The 23,491-nt window shown below is 45.1% G+C and overlaps 1 protein-coding gene across 1 annotated transcript in view; it reads right to left on the bottom strand.

Moving 5' to 3' along the window:
- Positions 1–23,491, bottom strand: part of ryr2a (ryanodine receptor 2a (cardiac)) — a 924,147-nt gene that overhangs the window by 335,012 nt on the left and 565,644 nt on the right. Inside the window, exons 45-48 of the mRNA XM_070890953.1 lie at positions 22,329–22,464; positions 17,356–17,542; positions 14,943–15,048; positions 10,002–10,122 (exon numbers count right to left, since the gene is read on the bottom strand). Coding sequence (XP_070747054.1) covers positions 10,002–10,122; positions 14,943–15,048; positions 17,356–17,542; positions 22,329–22,464 — 550 coding nt within the window. The remainder of the gene's footprint in view (positions 1–10,001; positions 10,123–14,942; positions 15,049–17,355; positions 17,543–22,328; positions 22,465–23,491) is intronic.

Here is a 23,491-nt window from a genome sequence, read left to right as displayed (position 1 = left end):
TTCACACAGAAAATATTACTCCAATCCAGCTTCAGTGAGCTCAATCAATTTATTCCTAGTAAGGCAGACTTGTCTCCATTCACTACTATTAGAGGCAAGTTCTGAAATTGATCTTTATATTTCACCGGTACGGTGATACGACCTACCACAGGAATTTTCTCTCCCGAGTAGCCTCGCAGCTCTATCTTGGATTTCTCCAGTTGAAAATCACGCAATTTGTCGCGGTATAGTGACTCCGGTACTACTCTCACGGATGCACCCGTGTCAATTTCCATTGGTATCTTGAATCCCGTAACATCTATGTGTATTTTGATGCTTTCTGAATCACTGTCCGTTAACCTCGTTCTCCTGATGACGTGTAACTCTAACATCTCCTCGTCCTGTTGTTCTTCTTCCATGCAATGTAGTCTCTTGGGATTTCTACTCATAGTTTTGAACACTGGACTCATAGCTTTGAAAGCTGGTTTACCCTTCAGTCGGCATGCCTTCGCAAGATGCCTAGTCTTTCTGCAGAAGAAACACTCTGCCTTCACATATGGATAACTTTGAGCAATGTGTTGTCCCAGGCACCAATAGCACAACTTTGACACTCTGTTAGAATTTCCAGTTTCTGAGACATTGGGCCCCCACCGTCTTTTACTTTGAACAGGTGATTTACCTCAGTTGACTGACGACCGTAATTATTATTTAATTCTTGGGAATATTGTTCGGCCATGCCCATCGACCTCGCTGTCTGACAAGCAATTTCAAAAGTCAAGTCATCCGTTGTCAATAACTTCCTTCTGATCGCATCATTTTTCACCCCACAGACAAAACGATCCCGTAATACTCGGTTTTGAAAGTTTCCAAAATTACAGTGCATCGATAGCTTTTTTAATGCTACGATGTAATCACTGATACTTTAATCAGTCTTTTGATTCCGAATCCCGAAATGATAGCTTTCAGCAATTTCTAACGGTTTGGGGTTATAGCGCTGCTCCAGCTTCGTTAAAATCTCTAAGCGTTGTGTCCTTTGGCTCGTCAGGCACAAGCAGATTTACAAGGGTTTCGTACAATGCCTCCGATAAGAAGATCGCTCTCTTATGTTCCAACACAGCCTGATTCTGGGCTGCATTGTCTGGAATTTCAATTATGTTATTTGCAGTGAAATACATTTCTAGCCGATCCACATATGCTTTAAAACATTCCCGGTCGTGTCTATATTCCTCCAAATATCCCAATACACCTGCCATTTTAATCTCTAGCTGTTCACACCATGTGCAGTATTTTACCTCGGATTTTGTAGCTTTTTCCAAAGACAGAAACTTCCAAAGTCTCTCTGTCGGCTGGCTGGATCCTTCCCCAACAAAATTTAAGCTTTAAATCATCTGAAAAATCCCATCTCATCGCCAAATGTGATATATTCACAGAGCACAAGCACACACAACTCCTAACATGGCAGGCAGCTCTGTGGGAAGCCTCCGGAATCTGCCCGGTTCTGTTTAATTATTAACTCTACTGTGCAGTACACAATACATCCACATCCACAGTGTGCAGCTACAACATTACAAGCTTACAGACATTACAGTTACAAAGGCAGAGAGGGAATGGGTGACCAGCAGGAAGAGCAGTGGAAAGAAGATAGTGCAGGGGTCCCCTGTGGTCATCCCCCTGCAAAACAGATGCACCATTTTGGGTACTCTTGGGAGGGATGACTCATCAGGGGAGGGCAGCAGCAGCCAAGTTCATGGCACCATGGGAGGCTCCGCTGCACAGGAGGGCAGGAAAAAGTGTGAGAGAGCTATAGTGGTAGGGGATTCTATTGTAAGCCGAATAGGTAGGCGTTTCTGCGGTCGCAACCGAGACTCCAGGATGGTATGTTGCCTCCCTGGTGCAAGGGTCAAGGATGTCTCGGAGCGGCTGCAGGGCATTTTGGAGGGGAAGGGTGAACAACCACTGTTGTGGTACATATAGGTACCAACGATATAGATAAAAAACAGGATGAGGTCCTGCAAGCTGAATTTAGGGAGCTAGGAGTTAAATTAAAAAGCAAGACCTCAAAGGTAGTAATCTCAGGATTACTACCAGTGCCACGTGCTAGTCAGAGTAGAAATAGCAGGATAGCTAAGATGAATGCATGGCTTGAGGAGTGGTGCAGGAGGGAGGGATTCAAATTCCTGGGAAACTGGAACTGGGGGAGGTGGGACAGTACAAACTGGACGGTCTGCACCTGGGCAGGACCGCAACAAATGTCCTAGGGGGAGTGTTTGCTAGTGCTCTTGGGGAGGTGTTAAACTAATATGGCAGGGGGATGGTAACCTATGCAGGGAGACAGAGGGAAGTAAAATGGGGGCAGAAGCAAAAGATAGAAAGAAGAAAAGTAAAAGTGGAGGGCAGAGAAACCCAAGGCATAAATCAAAAAGGGCCACATTACAGAAAAATTCTCAAAGGGTCAAAATGTGTTAAAAAGACAAGCCTGAAGGCTCTGTGCCTCAATGCGAGGAGTATTCGTAATAAAGTGGATGAATTAACTGCGCAGGCAGCTATTAATGAATATGATATAACTGGGATTACGGAGACATGGCTCCAAGATGACCAAGGCTGGGAAATCAACATCCAGGGGTATTCAACATTCAGGAAGGAAAGACAGAAAGGAAAAGGATGTGGGATAGCGTTGCTGGTTAAAGAGGAAATTAAGGCAATATTAAGGAAGGACATTAGCTTGGATGATGTGGAATCTGTATGGATAGAGCTGCGGAATACCAAAGGGCAGAAGACGCTAGTGGGAGTTGTGTACAGATCACCAAACAGTAGTAGTGAGGTTGGGGACAACATCAAACAAGAAATTAGGGACGTGTGCAATAAAGGTACAGCAGTTATCATGGGCGACTTTAATCTACATATAGATTGGGCTAACCAAACTGGTAGCAATACGGTGGAGGAGGATTTCCTGGAGTATATTAGGGATGCTTTTCTAGACCAATATGTCGAGGAACCAACGAGAGGGCTGGCCATCCTAAACTGGGTGATGTGTAATGAGAAAGGATTAATTAGCAATCTTGTTGTGCGAGGCCCCTTGGGGAAGAGTGACCATAATATGGTAGAATTCTTTATTAAGATGGAGAGTGACACAGTTAATTCAGAGGCTAGGGTCCTGAACTTAAGGAAAAGTAACTTCGATGGTATGAGGTGTGAATTGGCTAGAATAGACTGGCGAATGATACTTACAGGGTTGACGGCGGATAGGCAATGGCAGACATTTAAATATCACATGGATGAACTTCACCAATTGTACATCCCTGTCTGGCGTAAAAATAAAACGGGGACGGTGGCTCAACCGTGGCTAACAAGGGAAATTAGGGGTAGTGTTAAATCCAAGGAAGAGGCATATAAATTGTCCAGAAAAAGTGGCAAATCTGATGATTGGGAGAAATTTAGAATCCAGCAGAGGAGGACAAAGGGTTTAATTAGGAGGGGGAAAATAAGAGTATGAGAGGAAGCTTGCTGAGAACATAAAAACTGACTGCAAAAGCTTTTATAGATATGTGACGAGAAAGTGATTAGTGAAGACAAACGTAGGTCCCTTGCAGTCAGAATTAGGTGAATTTATACTGGGGAACAGAGAAATGGCAGACCAATTGAACAAATACTTTGGTTCTGTCTTCATGAAGACACGAATAACCTACCGGAAATACTACGGGACAGAGGATCTAGCGAGAAGGAAGAACTGAAGGAAATCCTTATTCGTCAGGAAATTGTGTTTGGGAAATTGATGGGATTGTAGGCCAATAAATCCCCATGGCCTGAAAGTCTGCATCTCAGAGTACTTATGGAAGTGGCCCTAGAAATAGCGGATGCATTGGTGATCATTTTCCAACAGTCGATCAACTCTGGATCAGTTCCTATGGACTGGAGGGTAGCTAATCTAACACCACTTTTTAAAAAAGGAGGGAGAGAGAAAACGGGGAACTATAGACTGGTTAGCCTGACATCAGTAGTGGGGAAAATGTTGGAATCAACTATTAAAGATGAAATAGCAGCGCATTTGGAAAGCAGTGACAGGATCTGTGGTGTATGTAGCACACAAATCACTGACTCCACACAGTCTGGTGTAAGTCTAACTGCTGTGATCTTCGTCCTTTATTGTTCAGCTCCAGAGTGCCTCCCAGGTGTGGTGGTCAGCCTTATATAGCCCTTGTTACAGGTACTACCAGGGTTTCACACCGCAGCGCCCTCTGTGGTGTGGCATAGTACTTACATTACATTTAAGGTACTGGGACGATACACACATCATTACATAACATCACCTTCCCCCCCCCCCCCCCCACCTGGACGCAGGACAACGATACACACATCATTACATAACATCACACTTGTCCAACGGAAGGCAGGTGGGCATAGACAGTGCATTAGATGGTACATATTATCTGGTACATTAACCGGTTATTGACTGGTAACGGAACCTTGATTTCCTTGTTAGCCGTTATCATTAATTGTACTTCATCCATTATTGTACACAAATACAGTGGCCATTCAGCATAAAAAAAGTAATTCTTATTATAAATTTACTATCTCACATTAACATAGCTCATTTTAGACTCGCTCTGCCAAACAGAAGTCCTTTGTGGGGACCACCTCTTTGTAAGGCCCTTTTAAGACTCCCGGGTGCATTTCCTTTTTAAGGCGCCATCTTTGATGCAGGAGGATTCCACGAGGCTTCTCCTTGGCGCCGCCATCTTTGATGCTCTGCTGCTCTGGACACGATGCCGCCGCCATCTTCTTCTCCGCTGCTCCGGATGCCCTCCGCCGTCGCAGCCTCTGCTCCCCTCCGCTGCCACCTGACTTGCCGCCTCTCCTGCGGCTGTCGTGGCCTCTCCAGCGGCCGCACTTGCCGCGTCCCCCGCGGTCTCCGTAGCGGCCTCCCCTGCGGCTGCCATGGCCGCCGACCGATGTTACCAGCTCCTCGGCGGGGCCCGCCCAGCAGCCTCTTCCTCTGAGGGGCCCTTCCGAGCCGCCAGCCCCTGGATCCCTCAGCACCCCGCCCGCAGCGCCCCGCCAGCTCACCCTCCCCCCCCACTAGGCCCCTCTGTGCAGGGCTGCTTGCCTGTGGGGGCTGGGGCTGCAAGGTCTCTGTGTGAGATCCGGGCCTGGGACTTGCCTGTGGGGATTAAGGCTGCAGGGTCTCTGTGTGAGGTCCGGGCCAGGGGCTTGCCTGTGGGTGGATTGAGGCTGCAGCTCCAGCTCGGTCGGCGCTGCTCTCTGGGGACCCGGGGCACGCCAGCACCCCGGGGAGCAGCAGCCTGTGGAGTGGTGAAGTCTTCCCAGCTCCCACGGACCGTCCCCATCCACCTCCGGCCGAGGAGTGTCGGCCCATCGCCTGCAACGACCCACAGAGGTAAAGCGTGCGTCTCGTCCCGGTGGGATACCTGCACCATCGCTCTGCCAAGAACAGATATTAGTTCCCTGGTGTAGGTACGCAGCTTCGCCGTGACCAGGACCAGCTTGGGTCGTGCAGCTGGGTTAATCTACAGTTTATCAGAAGTTCTCCGACTCATCAACGACTGACCCGAGCCCGTGTCCACTCACTGGGACTCCGTTGATTTTTACTTCACCTATCACTGGGGGCAAATCATCGGTGCACGTATACAGTCCAAGCACCTCATCTTCTTCTACCTGCTCCTCGCTGAACAGTGGATCATCCCCCATCTCCTCAGCCACATGGTGAGTCTGATTTATTTTACACATACGCTGAAGGTGGCCTTTAACGTGGCAGGTATTGTACGTATACTCCGCAAACCTGCACTGGTGAGCCCCTTGGCTTCTTCCACAGCGCCAGCATGGTGCTGCTTGATTGGCCCCCCTCAGCGGACTCTGAGCTCCAGGATCCCGAGGTCCGTGCTCTCTGCCCCGGCAGAGCCACGTTCTGCAGTTTTGTCCGTGGTGGACGCTATCCTGTGGACAGTGCCTGCCGGGTTCGAGACTGTGTGGATTATTTGCTTGGTGCTGCAAGTCGAGGTCATATGTGCCCGGCTGATGGCGATGGCCTTTCTCAGAGTGACTGTGGGTTCCGTGGCAAGCAGCTTGTGAAGGAGGCCCTCGTGGCCAATACCCAAGACGAAAACGTCCCGCAAAGCCTCGTCAAGGTGTGCGCCAAAATCACACGGCGCCGCGAGTCTCCTGAGGTCCGCAGCATATTTGATGATATCCTGGCCCTCGGGTCTGCAGTGATGGTAAAATTTGTATCTGGCTGTGAGGATGCTCTCCTTCGGTTTCAACTGGTCACGAATGAGTTCAGTCAGCTCCTCGTATGACTTGTCCCTGGTGCTCCCGGGTGCCAGCAAATCCCTGACGAGACAGTAAACCTCATCTCCACAACTGGAGAGCAATATCGCCTTACGCTTATCTCTCATTGCGTCCGTGTCCTCCGTCAGGTCATTTGCTGTGAAGTAGTACTCGAGCCTTTCCGTAAAGGCCTCCCAATCATTGTCCACGGTAAAATCCTTTAGCGAGCCCAGAGTAGCCATGGTTGCATGGAGTTCGTCCGCTTCCTCGTTGCCAATGTGGTGTATGCAGCACACAAATCACTGACTCCACACGGTCTGGTGTAAATTTAACTGCTGTGACCTTCGTCCTTTATTGTTCAACTCCAGAGTGCCTCCCAGGTGTGGTGGTCAGCCTTATATAGCCCTTATTACAGGTACTACCAGGGTTTCCCACCGCAGCGCCCTCTGTGGTGTGGCATAGTACTTACATTACATTTAAGGTACTGGGACAATATACACATCATTACATAACAGGATCAGTCCAAGTCAGCATGGATTTATGAAAGGGAAATCATGCTTGAGAAATCTTCTAGAATTTTTTGAGGATGTAACTAGTCGAGTGGACAAGGGAGAACCAGTGGATGTGGTGTATTTGGACTTTCAAAAGCTTTTGACAAGGTCCCGCACAAGAGATTGGTGTGCAAAATTAAAGCACATGGTACTGGGGGTAATGTATTGATGTGGATAGAGAACTGGTTGGCAAACATGAAGCAGAGAGTCGGGATAAACGGGTCCTTTTCAAAATGGCAGGCAGTGACTAGTGGGGTGCCGCAGGGCTCAGTGCTGGGACCCCAGCTATTTACAATATACATCAATGATTTAGATGAAGGAATTGAATGTAATATCTCCAAGTTTGCAGATGACACTAAGCTGGGTGGCGGTGTGAGCTGTGAGGAGGATGCTAAGAGGCTGCAGTGTGACTTGGACAGGTTAGGTGAATGGGCAAATGCATGGCAGATGCAGTATAATGTGGATAAATGTGAGGTTATCCACTATGGTGGCAAAAACGTGAAGGCAGACTATTATCTGAATGGTGGCAGATTAGGAAAAGGGGAGCTGCAACGAGACCTGGGTGTCATGGTACATCAGTCATTGAAAGTTGGCATGCAGGTACAGCAGGCGGTGAAGTAGGCAAACGGTATGTTGGCCTTCATAGCTAGGGGATTTGAGTATCGGAGCAGGGAGGTCTTACTGCAGTTGTACAGGGTCTTGGTGAGGCCTCAACTGGAATATTGTGTTCAGTTTTTGTCTCCAAATCTGAGGAAGGAAGTTCTTGCTATTGAGGGAGTGCAGCAAAGGTTCACCAGACTGATTCCTGGGATGGCAGGACTGACATCGACTGGGCCTGTATTCACTGGAGTTTCGAAGAATGAAAGGGGATCTCATGGAGACATATAAAATTCTGACAGGATTGGACAGGTTAGATGCAGGAAGAATATTCCCGATGTTGGGGAAGTCCAGAACCAGGAGTCACAGTCTAAGGATAAGGGGTAAACCATTTAGGACCGAGATGAGAAGAAACTTCTTCACTCAGAGAGTTGTTAACCTGTGGAATTCTCTACCGCAGAGAGTTGTTGATGCCAGTTCGTTGCATATATTCAAGACTGAGTTAGATATGGCCCTTATGGCGAAAGGGATCAAGGGGTATGGAGAGAAAACAGGAAAGGGGTACTGAAGTGAATGATCAGTCATGATCTTAATTGAATGGTGGTTCAGGCTCGTAGAGCCGAATGGCCTAATCCTGCACCTATTTTCTATGTTTCTATGAAGGGGTTGTTGTATGAAGAAAGGTTGAGCAGGTTGGGCCTATACTCATCGGAGTTTAGAAGAATGAGAGGTGATTTTATTAAAAAGTATAAGATTCTGAGGAGGCTCGACAGGATAGATGCAGAGAAGATGTTTCCCCTTGTGGGGGAATCTAGAAGTAGGGGATATAGTTTAAGAATAAGGGGCCGCCCATTTAAAACAGATGAGGAGGAATTTCTCTCACAGGGTCGTGAATCTGTGGAATTCTCTACCCCAAAAAGCTGTGGAGGCTGGGTCATTGAATATATTTAAGGTGGAGATAGGCAGATTTTTGAACAATAAGGGAGTCAAGGTTTATAGGGAGTGGGCAGGAAAGTAGAGTTGAGGTCAAGATCAGCTCAGCCATGATCTTATTGAATGGTGGAGCAGGATCGAGGGGCCAAATAGCCTACTCCTGTTCCTATTTTTTTATGTTCTTAGATGCTGAAGCCTTCAGGTTTTAGAAGAGTATTTGAGCAGTATGCACTTTAGAAGTGTTTGCAGTGAACTCTCTATTCACTGTCATCTCCTTGGAGCAACCTCTCTCACCATTGACAGGGCACTTCTGTCATCTCAAACTCACCTGCCATCTATTCTAGCAGCATCGGTGCCCTTCTCATCTTGGTCCTTAGAATCTCACCTTGATCAGCCCCAACACCAGCATCACCACCAACCTTCTCTGCAATCACCTGATGCTACACAGCACTAAGGACATCAGCACCCGACCCCACTGCTGCACGGGAGGCCAGGAATGGCCTCACCATGGCCACATTTACTTCACTTGACGCTGTACACCCTGACTACCACATGATGTGCCAGGTTGGCACCACCCCACACCAGCTCCATAAAGCATCCCTGTAATGTCCAACCCATTGCTTTCACACTCATCACCATTGCGGGGGTACCCTTATGTCTCACCATTCACTAAAACTCACTGAGCCACTTCCCAAAGGTGCCCACAAATCTATCTGAGAAAGCAAAGTCCTGAAAATAAAAATGTCAATGTTTGACAACACATCAACATTAACGATACATGATCATAGGCTAAAGGACCCAAGTGCCTACCCTTGTGTGTTATTAGTTGGTATGATTGTACAAAGATGAGAGTGAGTGTGAGGGATGGCTAGTGAAATGGGGAACTGGTAATGTAGATAGAGAGAGGGATGAGCGGAAGTGCAAAATAAGTTGGTGTGAGTAAGGATGTGCAGGGGTAGAGTGGGGAAAGCAGAATGATGGGGATGTGATGGGTGGCACAGCAGGATGAGGTTGAGTGTGGCTTTGCAGTAACGTTTCATGATCTACTGTGATCATTGAAAGGTTTGCTCCACTACAGCCAGCTCCTCAGATGATATCCCTACTTGTGCCCTCATGTGCAAAGATTAATGTCCTGTGGAGGTCTCTTCCATCCATTGGAATGGAAGAGAACCTCCCTGCATGCTTTGACCCCCTCCATTAGCATCTGGAGGGAGCCATGGAAGAGCCTGGCTGCAGCCTTCATCCGTGTTTGCAGTAGCTCAATGCTGCAAAAGACTGACAGAAGAACTGTCAATAAAAAAGTTGGGAATGGTCCCTTTAAGGAAACCGGCTGATGATATGTCATCAGATGACGTCATCAGACCGGCTTCCAGTTAATTGGTCGAGAAACCCGCAGGGCAGGCTTAACAAGCCCCAGCCACAGAAGATTGAAGCGAGAGGGTGGACTGCACTTCGGAGCGGGTTTCCCACGCTGCACCAGTGCCGCCCACATTGAGCCTCTGTTGGCGAAATCCCGGCCCTTGAGTTTAGGGTTGCTTCTTTCATTTTATGGACAGTAATCTGCTATTGATATGACGACAAAGTCACATTTTTCATGTAATCTACAGATAAAATTCATATACAGTCTCCAAAGCCCTCTTTACAGTGTGGCAAACTCACCCTTAGCAACTGTTGGCATCTGGAAGGGAATGCTGACAACTCCTTCCAGGTCTTCCAGCGGAATCAAAGACCGGAGAATGGATTTAATTCGGATTGCCTCTCCTTTACCAGCGTTAATGAGCTATTGTAATTTGGAAAAAACAAATGCAAGTTAAAATATTTAAAACAGGAAAACTACTCATTAGTGACAAGATTACCAATGCACTTTGTTGATGCTGACATTCCCTCTTTCTATGGTATTTCTTGCTCTTCCCATTGCTTAGGTCTATCCTCTCTACCTAACAGAACAGAAAGGCAATCAGATCCCAGGCTTTTGCCGAAGCTAATATGAAACATGCTGCTCCAAAAATGGCAGAATGTTTGTATTATTTAATTTTCGTGACTGCCCGTCCCCGAGGAGGCCCCTCGGGATCGCATCGCCTACCCTACCTTGTGGGACTCATGAAATGTTGTTGCAACTAAATGTATGGATCTGGATAATCTCTCTTTTAATTATAAAATCGTGGATCTCCAGTCTTCATTGGGTCTTGACTTCGAGCAATGGAGGAAAGACAGATCAAGCAAGAGAGCAGTACACAAACCTTGAAGTGTGGTGAATAAATTGGATAGAAAGTAAACGTTGGGGCTGGCACTCTCTCTCATCGTGGTCTGCATTTCTATTGATTCAGGAATACCTCTTTGAACAACGTGGTCAAGAATTCCCAAAGATGACAATCTCATTTGCTTTACTGACCACATCATGAAGATTGTTAATGTTTTTCTAAATGAAAGCAATGTGCAATCTTATATTTATCTATGTTACATTCTCGAGTTTGGGAAGACTGATAACATTTTTATTTGGGCCTAAATATGAGCATCAGAAATGAGAAGTATTAATTTTCATTGAAAAGAAAAACAACTGTATGGAATTTCCCACAAAGTAACTTCGTTTGTGAAGAACAATCAATAAAATTAATACTGTTGGGCTGAGTAGCTTTACGATATAAGAACATAAGAACATAAGAATTAGGAACAGGAGTAGGCCATCTAGCCCCTCAAGCCTGCTCCGCCATTCAACAAGATCATGGCCGCTCCCCGTAACCCTTAATTCCCTTATTGGTTAAAAATCTATCGATCTGTGATTTGAATACATTCAATGAGCTAGCCTCAGCTGCTTCCTTGGGCAGAGAATTCCACAGATTCACAACCCTCTGAGAGAAGAAATTACTTCTCAACTCGGTTTTAAATTGGCTCCCCCGTATTTTGAGGCTGTGCCTCCTAGTTCTGGTCTCCCCGACCAGTGGAAACAACCTCTCTGCCTCTATCTAGTCTATCCCTTTCATTATTTTAAATGTTTCTATAAGATCACCCCTTATCCTTCTGAACTCCAACGAGTAAAGACCCAGTCTAATCAATCTATCATCAAAAGGTAACCCCCTCATCTCCGGAATCAGCCTAGTGAATCGTCTCTGCACCCCTTCCAAAGCTAGCATATCCTTCCTTAAGTAAGGTGACTAAAACTGTACGCAGTACTCCAGGTGCGGCCTCACCAATACCCTATACAATTGTAGCAGGACCTCCCTGCTTTTGTACTCCATCCCTCTCGCAATGAAGGCCAACATTCCATTCGCCTTCCTGATTACCTGCTGCACCTGCAAACTAACTTTTTGGGATTCATGCACAAGGACCCCCAGGTCCCTCTGCACCGCAGCATGTTGCAATTTCTCCCCATTCAAATAATATTCCCTTTTACTGCTTTTTTTCCAAGGTGGATGACCTCACATTTTCCGACATTGTATTCCATCTGCCAAACCTTAGCCCATTCGCTTAACCTATCTAAATCTCTTTGCAGCATCTCTGTGTCCTCTACACAACCCGCTTTCCCACTAATCTTTGTGTCATCTGCAAATTTTGTTACACGACACTCTGTCCCCTCTTTCAGGTCATCTATGTATATTGTAAACAGTTGTGGTCCCAGCACCGATCCCTGTGGCATACCACTAACCACCGATTTCCAACCCGAAAAGGACCCATTTATCCCGACTCTCTGCTTTCTGTTAGCCAGCCAATTCTCTATCCATGCTAACACATTTCCTCTGACACCGCGAACCTTTATCTTCTGCAGTAACCTTTTGTGTGGCACCTTATCGAATGCCTTTTGGAAATCTAAATATACCACATCCATCCGTACACCTCTATCCACAATGCTCGTTATATCTTCAAAGAATTCCAGTAAATTAGTTAAACATGATTTCCCCTTCATGAATCCATGTTGCGTCTGCTTGATTGCACTATTCCTATCTAGATGTCCCGCTATTTCTTCCTTAATGATAGCTTCAAGCATTTTCCCCACTACAGATGTTAAACTAACCGGCCTATAGTTACCTGCCTTTTGTCTGCCCCCTTTTTTAAACAGAGGCATTACATTAGCTGCTTTCCAATCCGCTGGTACCTCCCCAGAGTCCAGAGAATTTTGGTAGATTATAACGAATGCATCTGCTATAACTTCCGCCATCTCTTTTAATACCCTGGGATGCATTTCATCAGGACCAGGGGACTTGTCTACCTTGAGTCCCATTAGCCTGTCCAGCACTACCCCCCTAGTGATAGTGTTTATCTCAAGGTCCTCCCTTCCCACATTCCCGTGACCAGCAATTTTTGGCATGGTTTTTGTGTCTTCCACTGTGAAGACCGAAGCAAAATAATTGTTTAAGGTCTCAGCCATTTCCACATTTCCCATTATTAAATCCCCCTTCTCATCTTCTAAGGGACCAACATTTACTTTAGTCACTCTTTTCCGTTTTATATATCTGTAAAAGCTTTTACTATCTGTTTTTATATTTTGTGCAAGTTTACTTTCGTAATCTATCTTTCCTTTCTTTATTGCTTTCTTAGTCATTCTTCACTGTCGTTTAAAATTTTCCCAATCTTCTAGTTTCCCACTAACCTTGGCCACCTTATACGCATTGGTTTTTAATTTGATACTCTCCCTTATTTCCTTGGTTATCCACGGCTGGTTATCCCTTCTCTTACTGCCCTTCTTTTTCACTGGAATATATTTTTGTTGAGCACTATGAAAGAGCTCCTTAAAGGTCCTCCACTGTTCCTCAATTGTGCCACCGTTTAGTCTGTGTTCCCAGTCTACTTAAGCCAACTCTGCCCTCATCCCACTGTAGTCCCCTTTGTTTAAGCATAGTACACTTGTTTGAGACACTACTTCCTCACCCTCAATCTGTATTACAAATTCAACCATACTGTGATCACTCATTCCAAGAGGATCTTTTCCGAGGACATCGTTTATTATTCCTGTCTCATTACACAGGACCAGATCCAAGATAGCTTGCTCCCTTGTAGGTTCTGTAGCATACTGTTCTAAGAAACAATCCCGTATGCATTCTATGAATTCCTCCTCAAGGTTACCCCGTGCGATGTGATTTGACCAATCGATATGTAGGTTAAAATCCCCCATGATTACTGCCATTCCTTTTTCACATGCCTCCATTATTCCCTTGATTATTGCCCGCCCCACTGTGAAGTTATTATTTGGGGGCCTATAAACTACGCCCACCAGTGACTTTTTCCCCTTACTATCTCTAATCTCCACCCACAATGATTCAACATTTTGTTCATGAGAGCCAATATCATCTCTCACAACTGCCCTGATATCATCCTTTATTAACAGAGCTACCCCATCTCCTTTCCCTTCTCGTCTATCTTTCCGAATTGTCAGATACCCCTGTATGTTTAATTCCCAGTCTTGTCCCCCCTGCAACCAAGTTTCTGTAATGGCCACCAAATCATACCCATTTGTAATGATTTGTGCCGTCAACTCATTTACTTTATTTCGAATGCTGCGTGCATTTAGGTAGAGTGTTTTAATACTAGTTTTTAAACCATGATTTTTAGCTTTGACCCCTCCTGCAGCCCCTTTATATTCATACATATTGTCCCTTCCTATCACCTTGTGGTTTACACTTACCCCAGTGCTACTCTACTCTGTTGCCTCCTGCCTTTTGCATTCTTTCTTGGGGTCCTGTTCATCTGAGCTCTCACCCACTCTAACTAGCTCAGAGCCTTCTTCTGGGTTCCGAATACTCCTTGCATTGAGGCACCGAGCTTTCATGCTTGCCTTTTTATTACACTTTGACCCTTTAGAATTTTGCTGTACAGTGGCCCTTTTTGTTTTTTGCCTTGGGTTTCTCTGCCCTCCATTTTTACTCATCTCCTTTCTGTCTTTTCCTTTTGTCTCCATTTTGTTTCCCTCTGTCTCCCTGCATTGGTTCACATCCCTCTGCCATATTAGTTTAACTCCCCCCCAACAGCACTAGCAAACGTTCCCCCTAGGACATTGGTTCCGGTCCTGCCCAGGTGCAGACCGTCTGGTTTATACTGGTCCCACCTCCCCCAGAACCGGTTCCAATGCCCCAGGAATTTGAATCCCTCCCTGCTGCACCACTGCTCAAGCCACGTATTCATCTGAGCTATCCTGCGATTTCTACTCTGACTAGCCCGTGGCACTGGTAGCAATCCCGGGATTACTACTTTTGAGGTCCTATGTTTTAATTTAGCTCCTAGCTCCTTAAATTAGTCTCGTAGGACCTCATCCCTTTTTTTACCTATATCGTTGGTACCAATGTGCACCACGACAACTGGCTGTTCACCCTCCCTTTTCAGAATGTCCTGTACCCGCTCCGAGACATCCTTGACCCTTGCACCAGGGAGGCAACATACCAACCTGGAGTCTCGGTTGTGGTCGCAGAAATGCCTATCTATTCCCCTTACAATTGAATCCCCTATCACTATTGCTCTCCCACTCTTTTTCCTGCCCTCCTGTGCAGCAGAGCCAGTCACGATGCCATGAACTTGGCTGCTGCTGCCCTCCTCTGATGAGTCATCCCCCTCAACAGTATTGATGTTTCAGACCATCAATGGAATTCTTTTTCGAATTGATTTGCTACTTACATGGATTTCTGGTGCACAACGGCCCAATAAATCAATTAAAGCAGAGTAGAAGGTCATAATAGCATTCCCCATATGAATGGTGTCATCTTCCTCTTCTTCACTATCCCTGTTAACCAAATGTATTAAACAATGTTTCAGCATTTTGCACAATTTAGTGTGTACTAACAGAGGTTTGTGAAGTTTTTAACAGGACAAAGTAATACAAACTTTTCCTACTAATCACAAACTTCGATACACACCCATGTAAAAACACAAGTACAAATTATAAAATATTAACAGTTTACAAAGTCCGAAATGATTTGAGTTACACAGAGACATTTTATACAACTCTGTTTAAATGTTTCCTTCACATCTTTCTGGTTGTCTCTGTGACACACCATTGAACTTCAGGGAGGTACGTGCTCTCCTCTCCACGTCCCCCCCATTGGGGGGCGGTAACCCAAAATTACGTGGGCAGGGCGGGACTTCCACGCTTGGCACAAAATGTTTTGCCTCCCAGATGTTATCACCCCCAAATGGGGCACAGCGGAATTTCCCCCCCAAAAGTTGTCAGTTTCCATGAATTGAGAGATTGCTAGTTCTGTGGGGTTGGGTGGCGGCGGGAGAGGAGCGGTGGCACAGCACAGCCTATGGAGGAACAGTGAATGACAGACCGCAACTTCAGGATTTCTGCATTAGGCTGTGCATGTACTAAATCCTGAAGTTACAGTCAGTTTCAAAGGCGAAATGACAGCGAATGCTGCCAGTTCACTGTCATCAAGATCGCAATTTCCAGGCCCAATGTCCTCGTAATAAAATGACAGGTGTGCACCGCTTTAAAACGTGCCAATTCTGTGAATCCAATTTTATTAGCAGGTTGTTAATTACAAAGAAAAGCAGGGCTTTTCCAGATTTTTTATTCAAGAAGGAGCCCCAGAGTTTTTAATTAGTAAATGTAGCACTTGCGGCAACACAAGATTTTAAACTGCAAGGTTCATTGGGCTAGAATGTGCAGTGACTCACTACCCAGTTTTTTTGCGGTATTGGCTGTTTTGGGCGCTAAGCGGGTCAACGAGAATTTGCCCAGCTGAGTTACGCGGCGGTTTCGAGGTACCGCTGGGGAGCGGACCGCTGGTGTCCACCGTCCACAGATCGCCATGGCGTGATATTTGGCTCAGCGGTGACCCGTAGGTAAGTATAAAAAAAATGCCCACAAGAATCAGCGGAACTGGGTAGTAAATGAATAGCTCTGCAAGAAAAAGGTAAGTAATTCGTTATTTATTCATTATTTTAAAATTTTGTTGTGGTGATTTAAGTTAAAAGGCCCCTGAGAATGTTTTTATGATTTTTTTTATGTTCTGTTTTTTGAAAAAATATTTTGAGTGTTTTTCTCCTCCTAGGCCCAACCTGCAGCCTCAGGGTAAATTTTTAGTCAACTTTTAAATTACCGCCCATTTTCTTTAAGACTGCCCAATCGACCCTAAATTCCACTTTTTCGCTGAGAATTGGGGTGCAACGCCCATTTTTTTCACTGGGCAGATTTTTTTCTTTTTTGGGGGGAAGTTTTCACCAGCGATAATCTTGGGAATCTTAGCAGTTTTTTGGGTGGCATTCGAGCACTGGCAGGTTGTTAGGAAATTCTAGCCCATTGTTATTAACTATTTAAATAAAATCAGTTGCAAAGAATATATTCCCATTATCTTTTGCTGATTTTGAGAATATTTTTCTGTAAACTGCAAGTACAGATGACAATATTGGGAAACCTGGCTCGGTTTCCCAAGTTCATCTGAGCTTAATTAACAGATACAGTTGAGACAGCATGATTGTTTAAACAGATGACTGTGTCTACTGCCGTTAATTCAGCTCTCTCACACTGTTCACCTGGGTAGGTCAACTCTCCCCATTCAAAAAATATTTGATAGAAAGATAGGTAACTGACTGACTTTTTCTAAAACTTAATTTATAACCTTAAAATTAGAGCTAGACCATTCAGGAGTGATGTTAGAAAGCACTTCTTCACACAAAGGGTAGTGAAAATCTGGATCTCTCTCCTCCAAAAAGCTGTCGAGGCTGGGGGTCAATTGAAAATATGAGATTGATACATTTTTGTTAGGCAGTGGTATTAAGGGTTACAGAGCCAAGGTGGGTCGAGGGAGTTAAGATGCATATCAGCCATGATCTAATTGAATAGCGGAACAGGCTCGAGGGACGGAATGACCTACTCCTAGGTTTAATTCTAGATAAACCTATGAATAGACTGCAATGGTATTTGATGTTGAGCAGAAGAAAATACATGAACGTTAGACTGGAAGCTGTGATACTTATGTTTTCTCTTAGCTACCTATAATGAAAATATTTCAGAGAGTGACCCGACCACATCATCCATGACCAGCAAAATCTGGGTATTGACAGTTAGGGCACAAGTCAGACTCACAGACTTCTAATAGATTCATCAGTTGGTGAGAGGCCATCTCTCGCTGGGTCTTCAGAGATCTTTATAGCTTCCTCCATAGCAGACAGGAGCCCGTCCCCTCCCTCTCCTCGCAGGGCTGGGCCGAAGCACTCGGGGCGACGAATCAGCAACCTTACAACCTCATTGGCATTCTCTTCCACACTCTCACCTACAAATTGAAGGAACAAATTGAATTTGGGATGCGAGCACTGCACACACACAAAATAAAATTACCCTTAAATCATGTGAAGACCAACATTAAGCAAGGATTTAGAAAGCTTTGACACAATGCTTTCTTCCTGCAAGATATATGCATAAACTGAGTTTGTTGTTAAACAGGTTAACACTAAACATATTCAAATTGCAAAATTAATGTGCATGAACAAAATAAATCCTGAAATAATTAAAACCTATGGGATTTTTAAAAATCAATTTATCAGACGATGTTTGTATGCAGCAGTAACTTTTTGTGGCAGTATTAAATGTAACAGTAGCGCGTTGAATATTGTCTATAGTTTTAATGTTTAAAAGCTATGGTGCATGTTATGTGAAAGCTAACATGGGTACACTGGTATCATTATGCAATCAGTACAGGAGAGTTCTCGCTCAGGCCAACATCCCCAGTATCGAAGCACTGACCACACTCGACCGGCTCTGTTGGGCGGGCCATATCATCCGCATGCCCGACACGGTACTCCCAAAGCAAGCGCTCTACTTGGAACTCCTACACGGCAAGCGAGCCCTAGCTGGGCAGAGGAAACGTTTCAAGGACACCCTCAAAGCCTCCTTGATAAAGTGCAACATCCCCACTGGTACCTGGGAATCCCTGGCCCAAGACCACTCTAAGTGGAGGAACAGCATCCGGGAGGGCGTTGAGCACCTCGAATCACATCGCCGAGAGCATGCAGAAACTAAGCGCAGACAGTGGAAGGAGCGTGCTGCAAACCAGACTCCCCACCCACCCTTTCCTCCAACGACTGTCTGTCCCACCTGTGACAGAGACTGTAATTCCTGTATTGGACTATATTGGACCTGAGAACTCACTTTTAGAGTGGAAGCAAGTCCTCCTTGATTTTGAGGAACTGCCCATGATGATGATGACACTGGTGTCGTTATGCAATAAGTGAGAGTCAATCATGAAATCGGGGCGGTCCCGGCCTGCAAAATCATCAGCAGGTCGCTGATTGCAGTGCAGGCAGGCACAGAAGCAGGGATGAAGGAGCGGCAAGAGTTTGTGGATGGAAGTGATCAGGGCCCAGGAGAGGCATGAGTTTGGGGCTCAAAAGAGGCGAGGGCCCAGGGGCAGCACGGGCCTGCCCACACTGCGATATGTGTGCTCGCTAGCTGGTCTCCAGTCATCTTGGGTAATCCTTGCCACTGGACCAAGACCTAGCTCTGTCAAGCCCGTGTGGTGGCTGGTGTGCAACAGCCACACATTAAAAAAATCCACGCACAGGCAGCTCCAAGATGTAGCTCTGGATCTGGAATATTAGTTCGGGATCTGGAACATTGAAACACCTGTGAACTCATCCCTTTTTGGCGTGGAAGCAAGTCATCCTCGCTTCGAGGGACTGCCTATGATGATGATGCTATGCAATCAATACAGGAGAACTACACTGTTCGAATGGTATAGTTGCAACATTTAAACAGGTGCTGTGACCATTTGAGATGCAAAATTAAATGAAAGACATGTTTCTCTATCGCCATTGCAGCTTGCTCTGCCACTTAATATCAGTTCTCTGTTTGCGAGATTACTGTATTCAATCACAGCAGTTGGTACAAAGACATATAGATATTACTCAGTGCATGATATGATTGAAATGTCACCATCTGCCTGGTGTGTACTGGAGATAAATCACACGTTGGAGCCCATTTATTCTCATGTCCAATTTACTGGTTCATAAAATTACAACTGTGGTATGGTGACTAGTCCACTAAAAACACTGCAGATATACACTACAGGTATTACCATAAAATCGCTATTAAATAATTCTGCATTTTACACAGCCTTTTACATAGGGCAAATTAATAAAGCGTTATTTTATTAATAAACCCAGAAATAAATACTGTCTGCGGTGCTATTTCTCTTTTATACTAACAGAGAAAAAATAACTAGCACAAAAAACCTGTAAATCACACCTTCACTTCACATTTTAGTATTTCAAAGATTTATTGTGAAATGTTATTCACATTTGTGATTTAAGCTCCTCCAAAGGCTTGGTTGGTAAACGTACAGAATGAGTGTAGTATTGGAAGGTTTAAGATTGAATTTGCAGTCTTTGTTGAATTGCTGAGTTCAGCTGGACTGGGACTATAATTGTTTTCAGTACATTGGACGAAAGCAGAGAAAGAATCAGCTAGTGTGACCACTCCTGACTGTTAACCAGTGAACCCTGCTGGAAGGTGCGTATCCATTGATCTCATCAAGAAGGGGATTTGGCTCAACTGCGATGCCCTTGATTGCTGAATAGCCTGATAAGTTAGCTCAAGTATGAAAGAATGACCACTTGGGTGATTGGTACCTGCAGGACCACCTCCCGGCACAAGTCAGTACCTTCAAGAGAAATTAATGAATGCAAGATACTGTGGAGTGCGCTGACCTCCCTGCTCAAACGGCAGATACGGGTAACCACGGGCTGACCTCCCTGCTCAAACTCCAGATACAGGTTACCATGGGCTGACCTCCCTGCTCAAACTCCAGATACAGGTAACCATGGGCTGACCTCCCTGCTCAAACTCCAGATACATGTTTTCCATGGGCTAGGCTCTGCACAGGAAGAGCAAATTTGTAAAATCTACCCTGCAATGTTGGCCCGAAACTAGTATTGAATTGGAGCGAGCCTTTGGTTTAGTGGTAACATTCCTGCCTCTGAGTCAGAAGGTGTAGAGCTCAAACCTCATTGCAGATAGTCTTGGCTAGTAGGGACCAGAGTTTCAGCTCTGAATTCTGTGTTGGCATCCAGTGAGGACTTGTATCTGGTGGTGGGGGGGGGTTGGTGACCTCTGCCTCTTGGTATAGGTTGTAGGAGCCTTTAAAACCCTTCTGCCATAAAAGACTAACCATCCTATTGGCTGGTATGAAGATGGTAATGGCCATGGAAGGAGCGTTCATATTGTGTCCTGTCAGACCATTAATCAGCCTGACAATCCTTCAGTTGCTTAACCCTATTCTCTACAACACCTCAACAATAACAACTAGTATGAAATATCTTTATTTACATTCTACGCTGTCACCCATATTGGATTCTAATCACTATTAGACTGGCATGGAAAGAAGCAGTATAAAAAATAGCTTAGTAAAGTCTCTATACTGTCGCCTTTCAGTGGAGATTTTGATCACGTTGCCCATTTATCCTATTAACAGATGTATTCGCTTCTATATGTGTAGCTAATACAACTTCAGGGAGACAAACGAACTTAGCCAGGAAATTGAAAACAGTCAGCGATCTGTTCCAGTGATGTGATCATGTGATTTATATTTATTTTTGAGACAGTCTGTACCCTCACCAGTTTTGCATCAGTATTGCCACATCATGAGTAACTGATTGCCCTCCGCCCATATGTTTTTGACCAGTTTTACTGTACATGCCCCTGATTGAAAATAGACCAAGAAAAGTATTTTAATGGATGAAAAGGTTTTGGGTCCCACAACCTCCGTGCCCAAAGTGCTGATAAGCACTCCCACCATGCACACACGAGTCCATGCTGGGAGATACCCTTTGAGATTTTTAAATTCCAGTGATCAAGTACAATATTTTAATCTATATGTATATAGATCAACAAAATACAGAAGTATGGGCAAATTCAAGGCTTTACCTTGTCTTCATTTTCTCTGTTGATCTATGCCAGGAGCTTTTACTCTAATTTTCTCTCTGTTTTGTTCCCCTATACTTTTCCTATCCTTTTTTAGCATAATGACAAAAGAAAATTTGGTAGCAACAACAACTTGTATTTATATAGCATCTTTAACGCAGTGAAACGTCCCACGGCACTTCACTGGAATATTATGCGATAAAAATTTGACACCAAGCCACAGTATGAGAAATTAGCGCAGGTGAAAGAGGTAGGTTTAAGGAGCATCTTGAAGGAGGAAAGAGAGATAGAGAAGTGGAGAGGTTTAGGCAGGGAGTTCCAGAGCTTGGGGCCTAGGCAACAGAAGGCATGGCCACCAATGGTTGAGCGATTATTGCTATGTTCAGAATAGCTCCACAAGACTGTGTACTGTAAGCTCAAACTGTTGTGACCTTGGTCTCTTTAATGTAACTCCAGAGTGAGGAAGCAGCATGGTGGACTGCCTTTTATATCTGTTTGCCCAGGGTGTGCAGGTGACCCTTGGGTCTCCCACAGGTGCGCCCCCTGATGGCAACTCTTGCACACTAGTAAAGTTTACATACATAACAATTATAATCAGGGATGTTCAGGAGGGCAGAATTAGAGGAGCGCAGATATCTCGGGGGGTTGTGGGGTTGGAAGAGATTACAGAGATAAGGAGGGGCGAGGACATGGAGGGATTTGAAAATAAAGTCCACCAATAGGCAAACAGTTATCAAGGACTATATATATTTGGCCAAGTACCTGTGGCAGAGCAACATATCTGGAAAGGGAATGGAAACTACAACAAAATGGCCACCAAGAGTTTCCAAGCTCATGTACAATCAGCCAGGAAAATCCCACAGAATGAGCTTCCTGTCTATATCCCTGTATGTGGCTGGTTTCCATTAAACACATGAATCTCCAACTAGTGTGAATCAGATCACTACTCTGTTAGGCTGTGTTACTTCTGTTTGCATCACTCTTTTAGTATCCAAGGAATAAATATACTTTTAGTGTATTGTATCACTACTGCTACTCCAACACATTAGTCCTCCTTCTTCACAGCGTGATTGTAACCTATTATACTGCACTGCTTATACAGTCTTTACTTTTAAAGGTCATGCTTTTAGATAGTGCCTTACCATTGCAAAATACAGCAAAACGGAGAAAATCCAAATATCGCTCCCCTTCCACAGGATTCCACCCAATATCTGGGTAGCCCTTGGCAACCAGCATGGCACAGCTTTGCAGGCCACATCCAGCCAAATACTGAACAACCTATAGAGCACAGAACATTATCCAAAATCAGCAAGTATCTTCATACAGCATTTCCGATGTTAGCTGAAAGAACTATTTGGTTTGATTGAAATATCCAACAAACTCTGGAATAGTTGCAGAAGAGATGGTGCAACCAGCTTCGAATTGAGTAATGTTAAGCTTCTTACTGGGACATCAGTTTGATGAAAAAGGGTTGGCAAACCTTTTCATTTATTAGCAAGTACATGACATCAGTTGTATTCAAACCGAACATTATTTCACTTTCAAGAATGCGTGACTCCATGTGTTGTCCCGTTGCGGAGCAAAAGCTATGCCACATGCAGCAAACCACTATCTTACAGGACACTCTTTGCGGGATGTATTGCACCAGACCTGTCACTCATTGAGGGCTCCTCAAGTCTACTCAGTGAGGTTTCTAGTTGAGCCATGGTTCTGGTTGTGGCACAGTTCCTGCATGGGGTCCCTACAACATATCATGAACCATGTGTGCAGGAGGTAGCTTTTATCTCCGAGCAGTGAGCTGGACACCTGCTGTACGGGGGCAAAGAGCTGGTGGATGGAGGATTGGCGCAATATGAATGTGTCATGGCAGCTGCCAGGGAAGTGGGCACAATCCTGCATGAGGTGCTGCTGGTAACCACACACCAGTTGCACATTCATGGAATGGAAGCCCTCACGATTTATGACGGCGGTTAGATGGTCTGAAGAAGCCTGGAGGCTGATGTGGGTGCAGTCAGTCAATGAAGCCCTGCACATGGGGGAAGCCTGCAATCTGTGCAAACCCTAGAGACCATTCTGCTGCTTCCAACTGTCCATGGGCAACATAATGAAAGATTTTTCTTTAACAAAGATGGCATTACTCACCTGCTTATTGTGAGCATGTACTTCAGACTGACTGATATTACTGGCAGACTAGAAGGATCTGGAGGCAAACAATTTTGCGGCTGACATGACCTTGATGACTACATGTGATGCTGTGCCAGCTGTGGCAATTGGTTCTGAGTCTTGCTGCGGGAGATGACACAAC

This window comes from Pristiophorus japonicus, chromosome 9, assembly GCF_044704955.1.
Source record: "Pristiophorus japonicus isolate sPriJap1 chromosome 9, sPriJap1.hap1, whole genome shotgun sequence".
Lineage (NCBI taxonomy): Eukaryota > Metazoa > Chordata > Chondrichthyes > Pristiophoridae > Pristiophorus > Pristiophorus japonicus.
The sequence above is the reverse complement of the archived record's forward strand: the minus strand, read 5'-3'. Positions and strand labels throughout refer to the sequence as shown.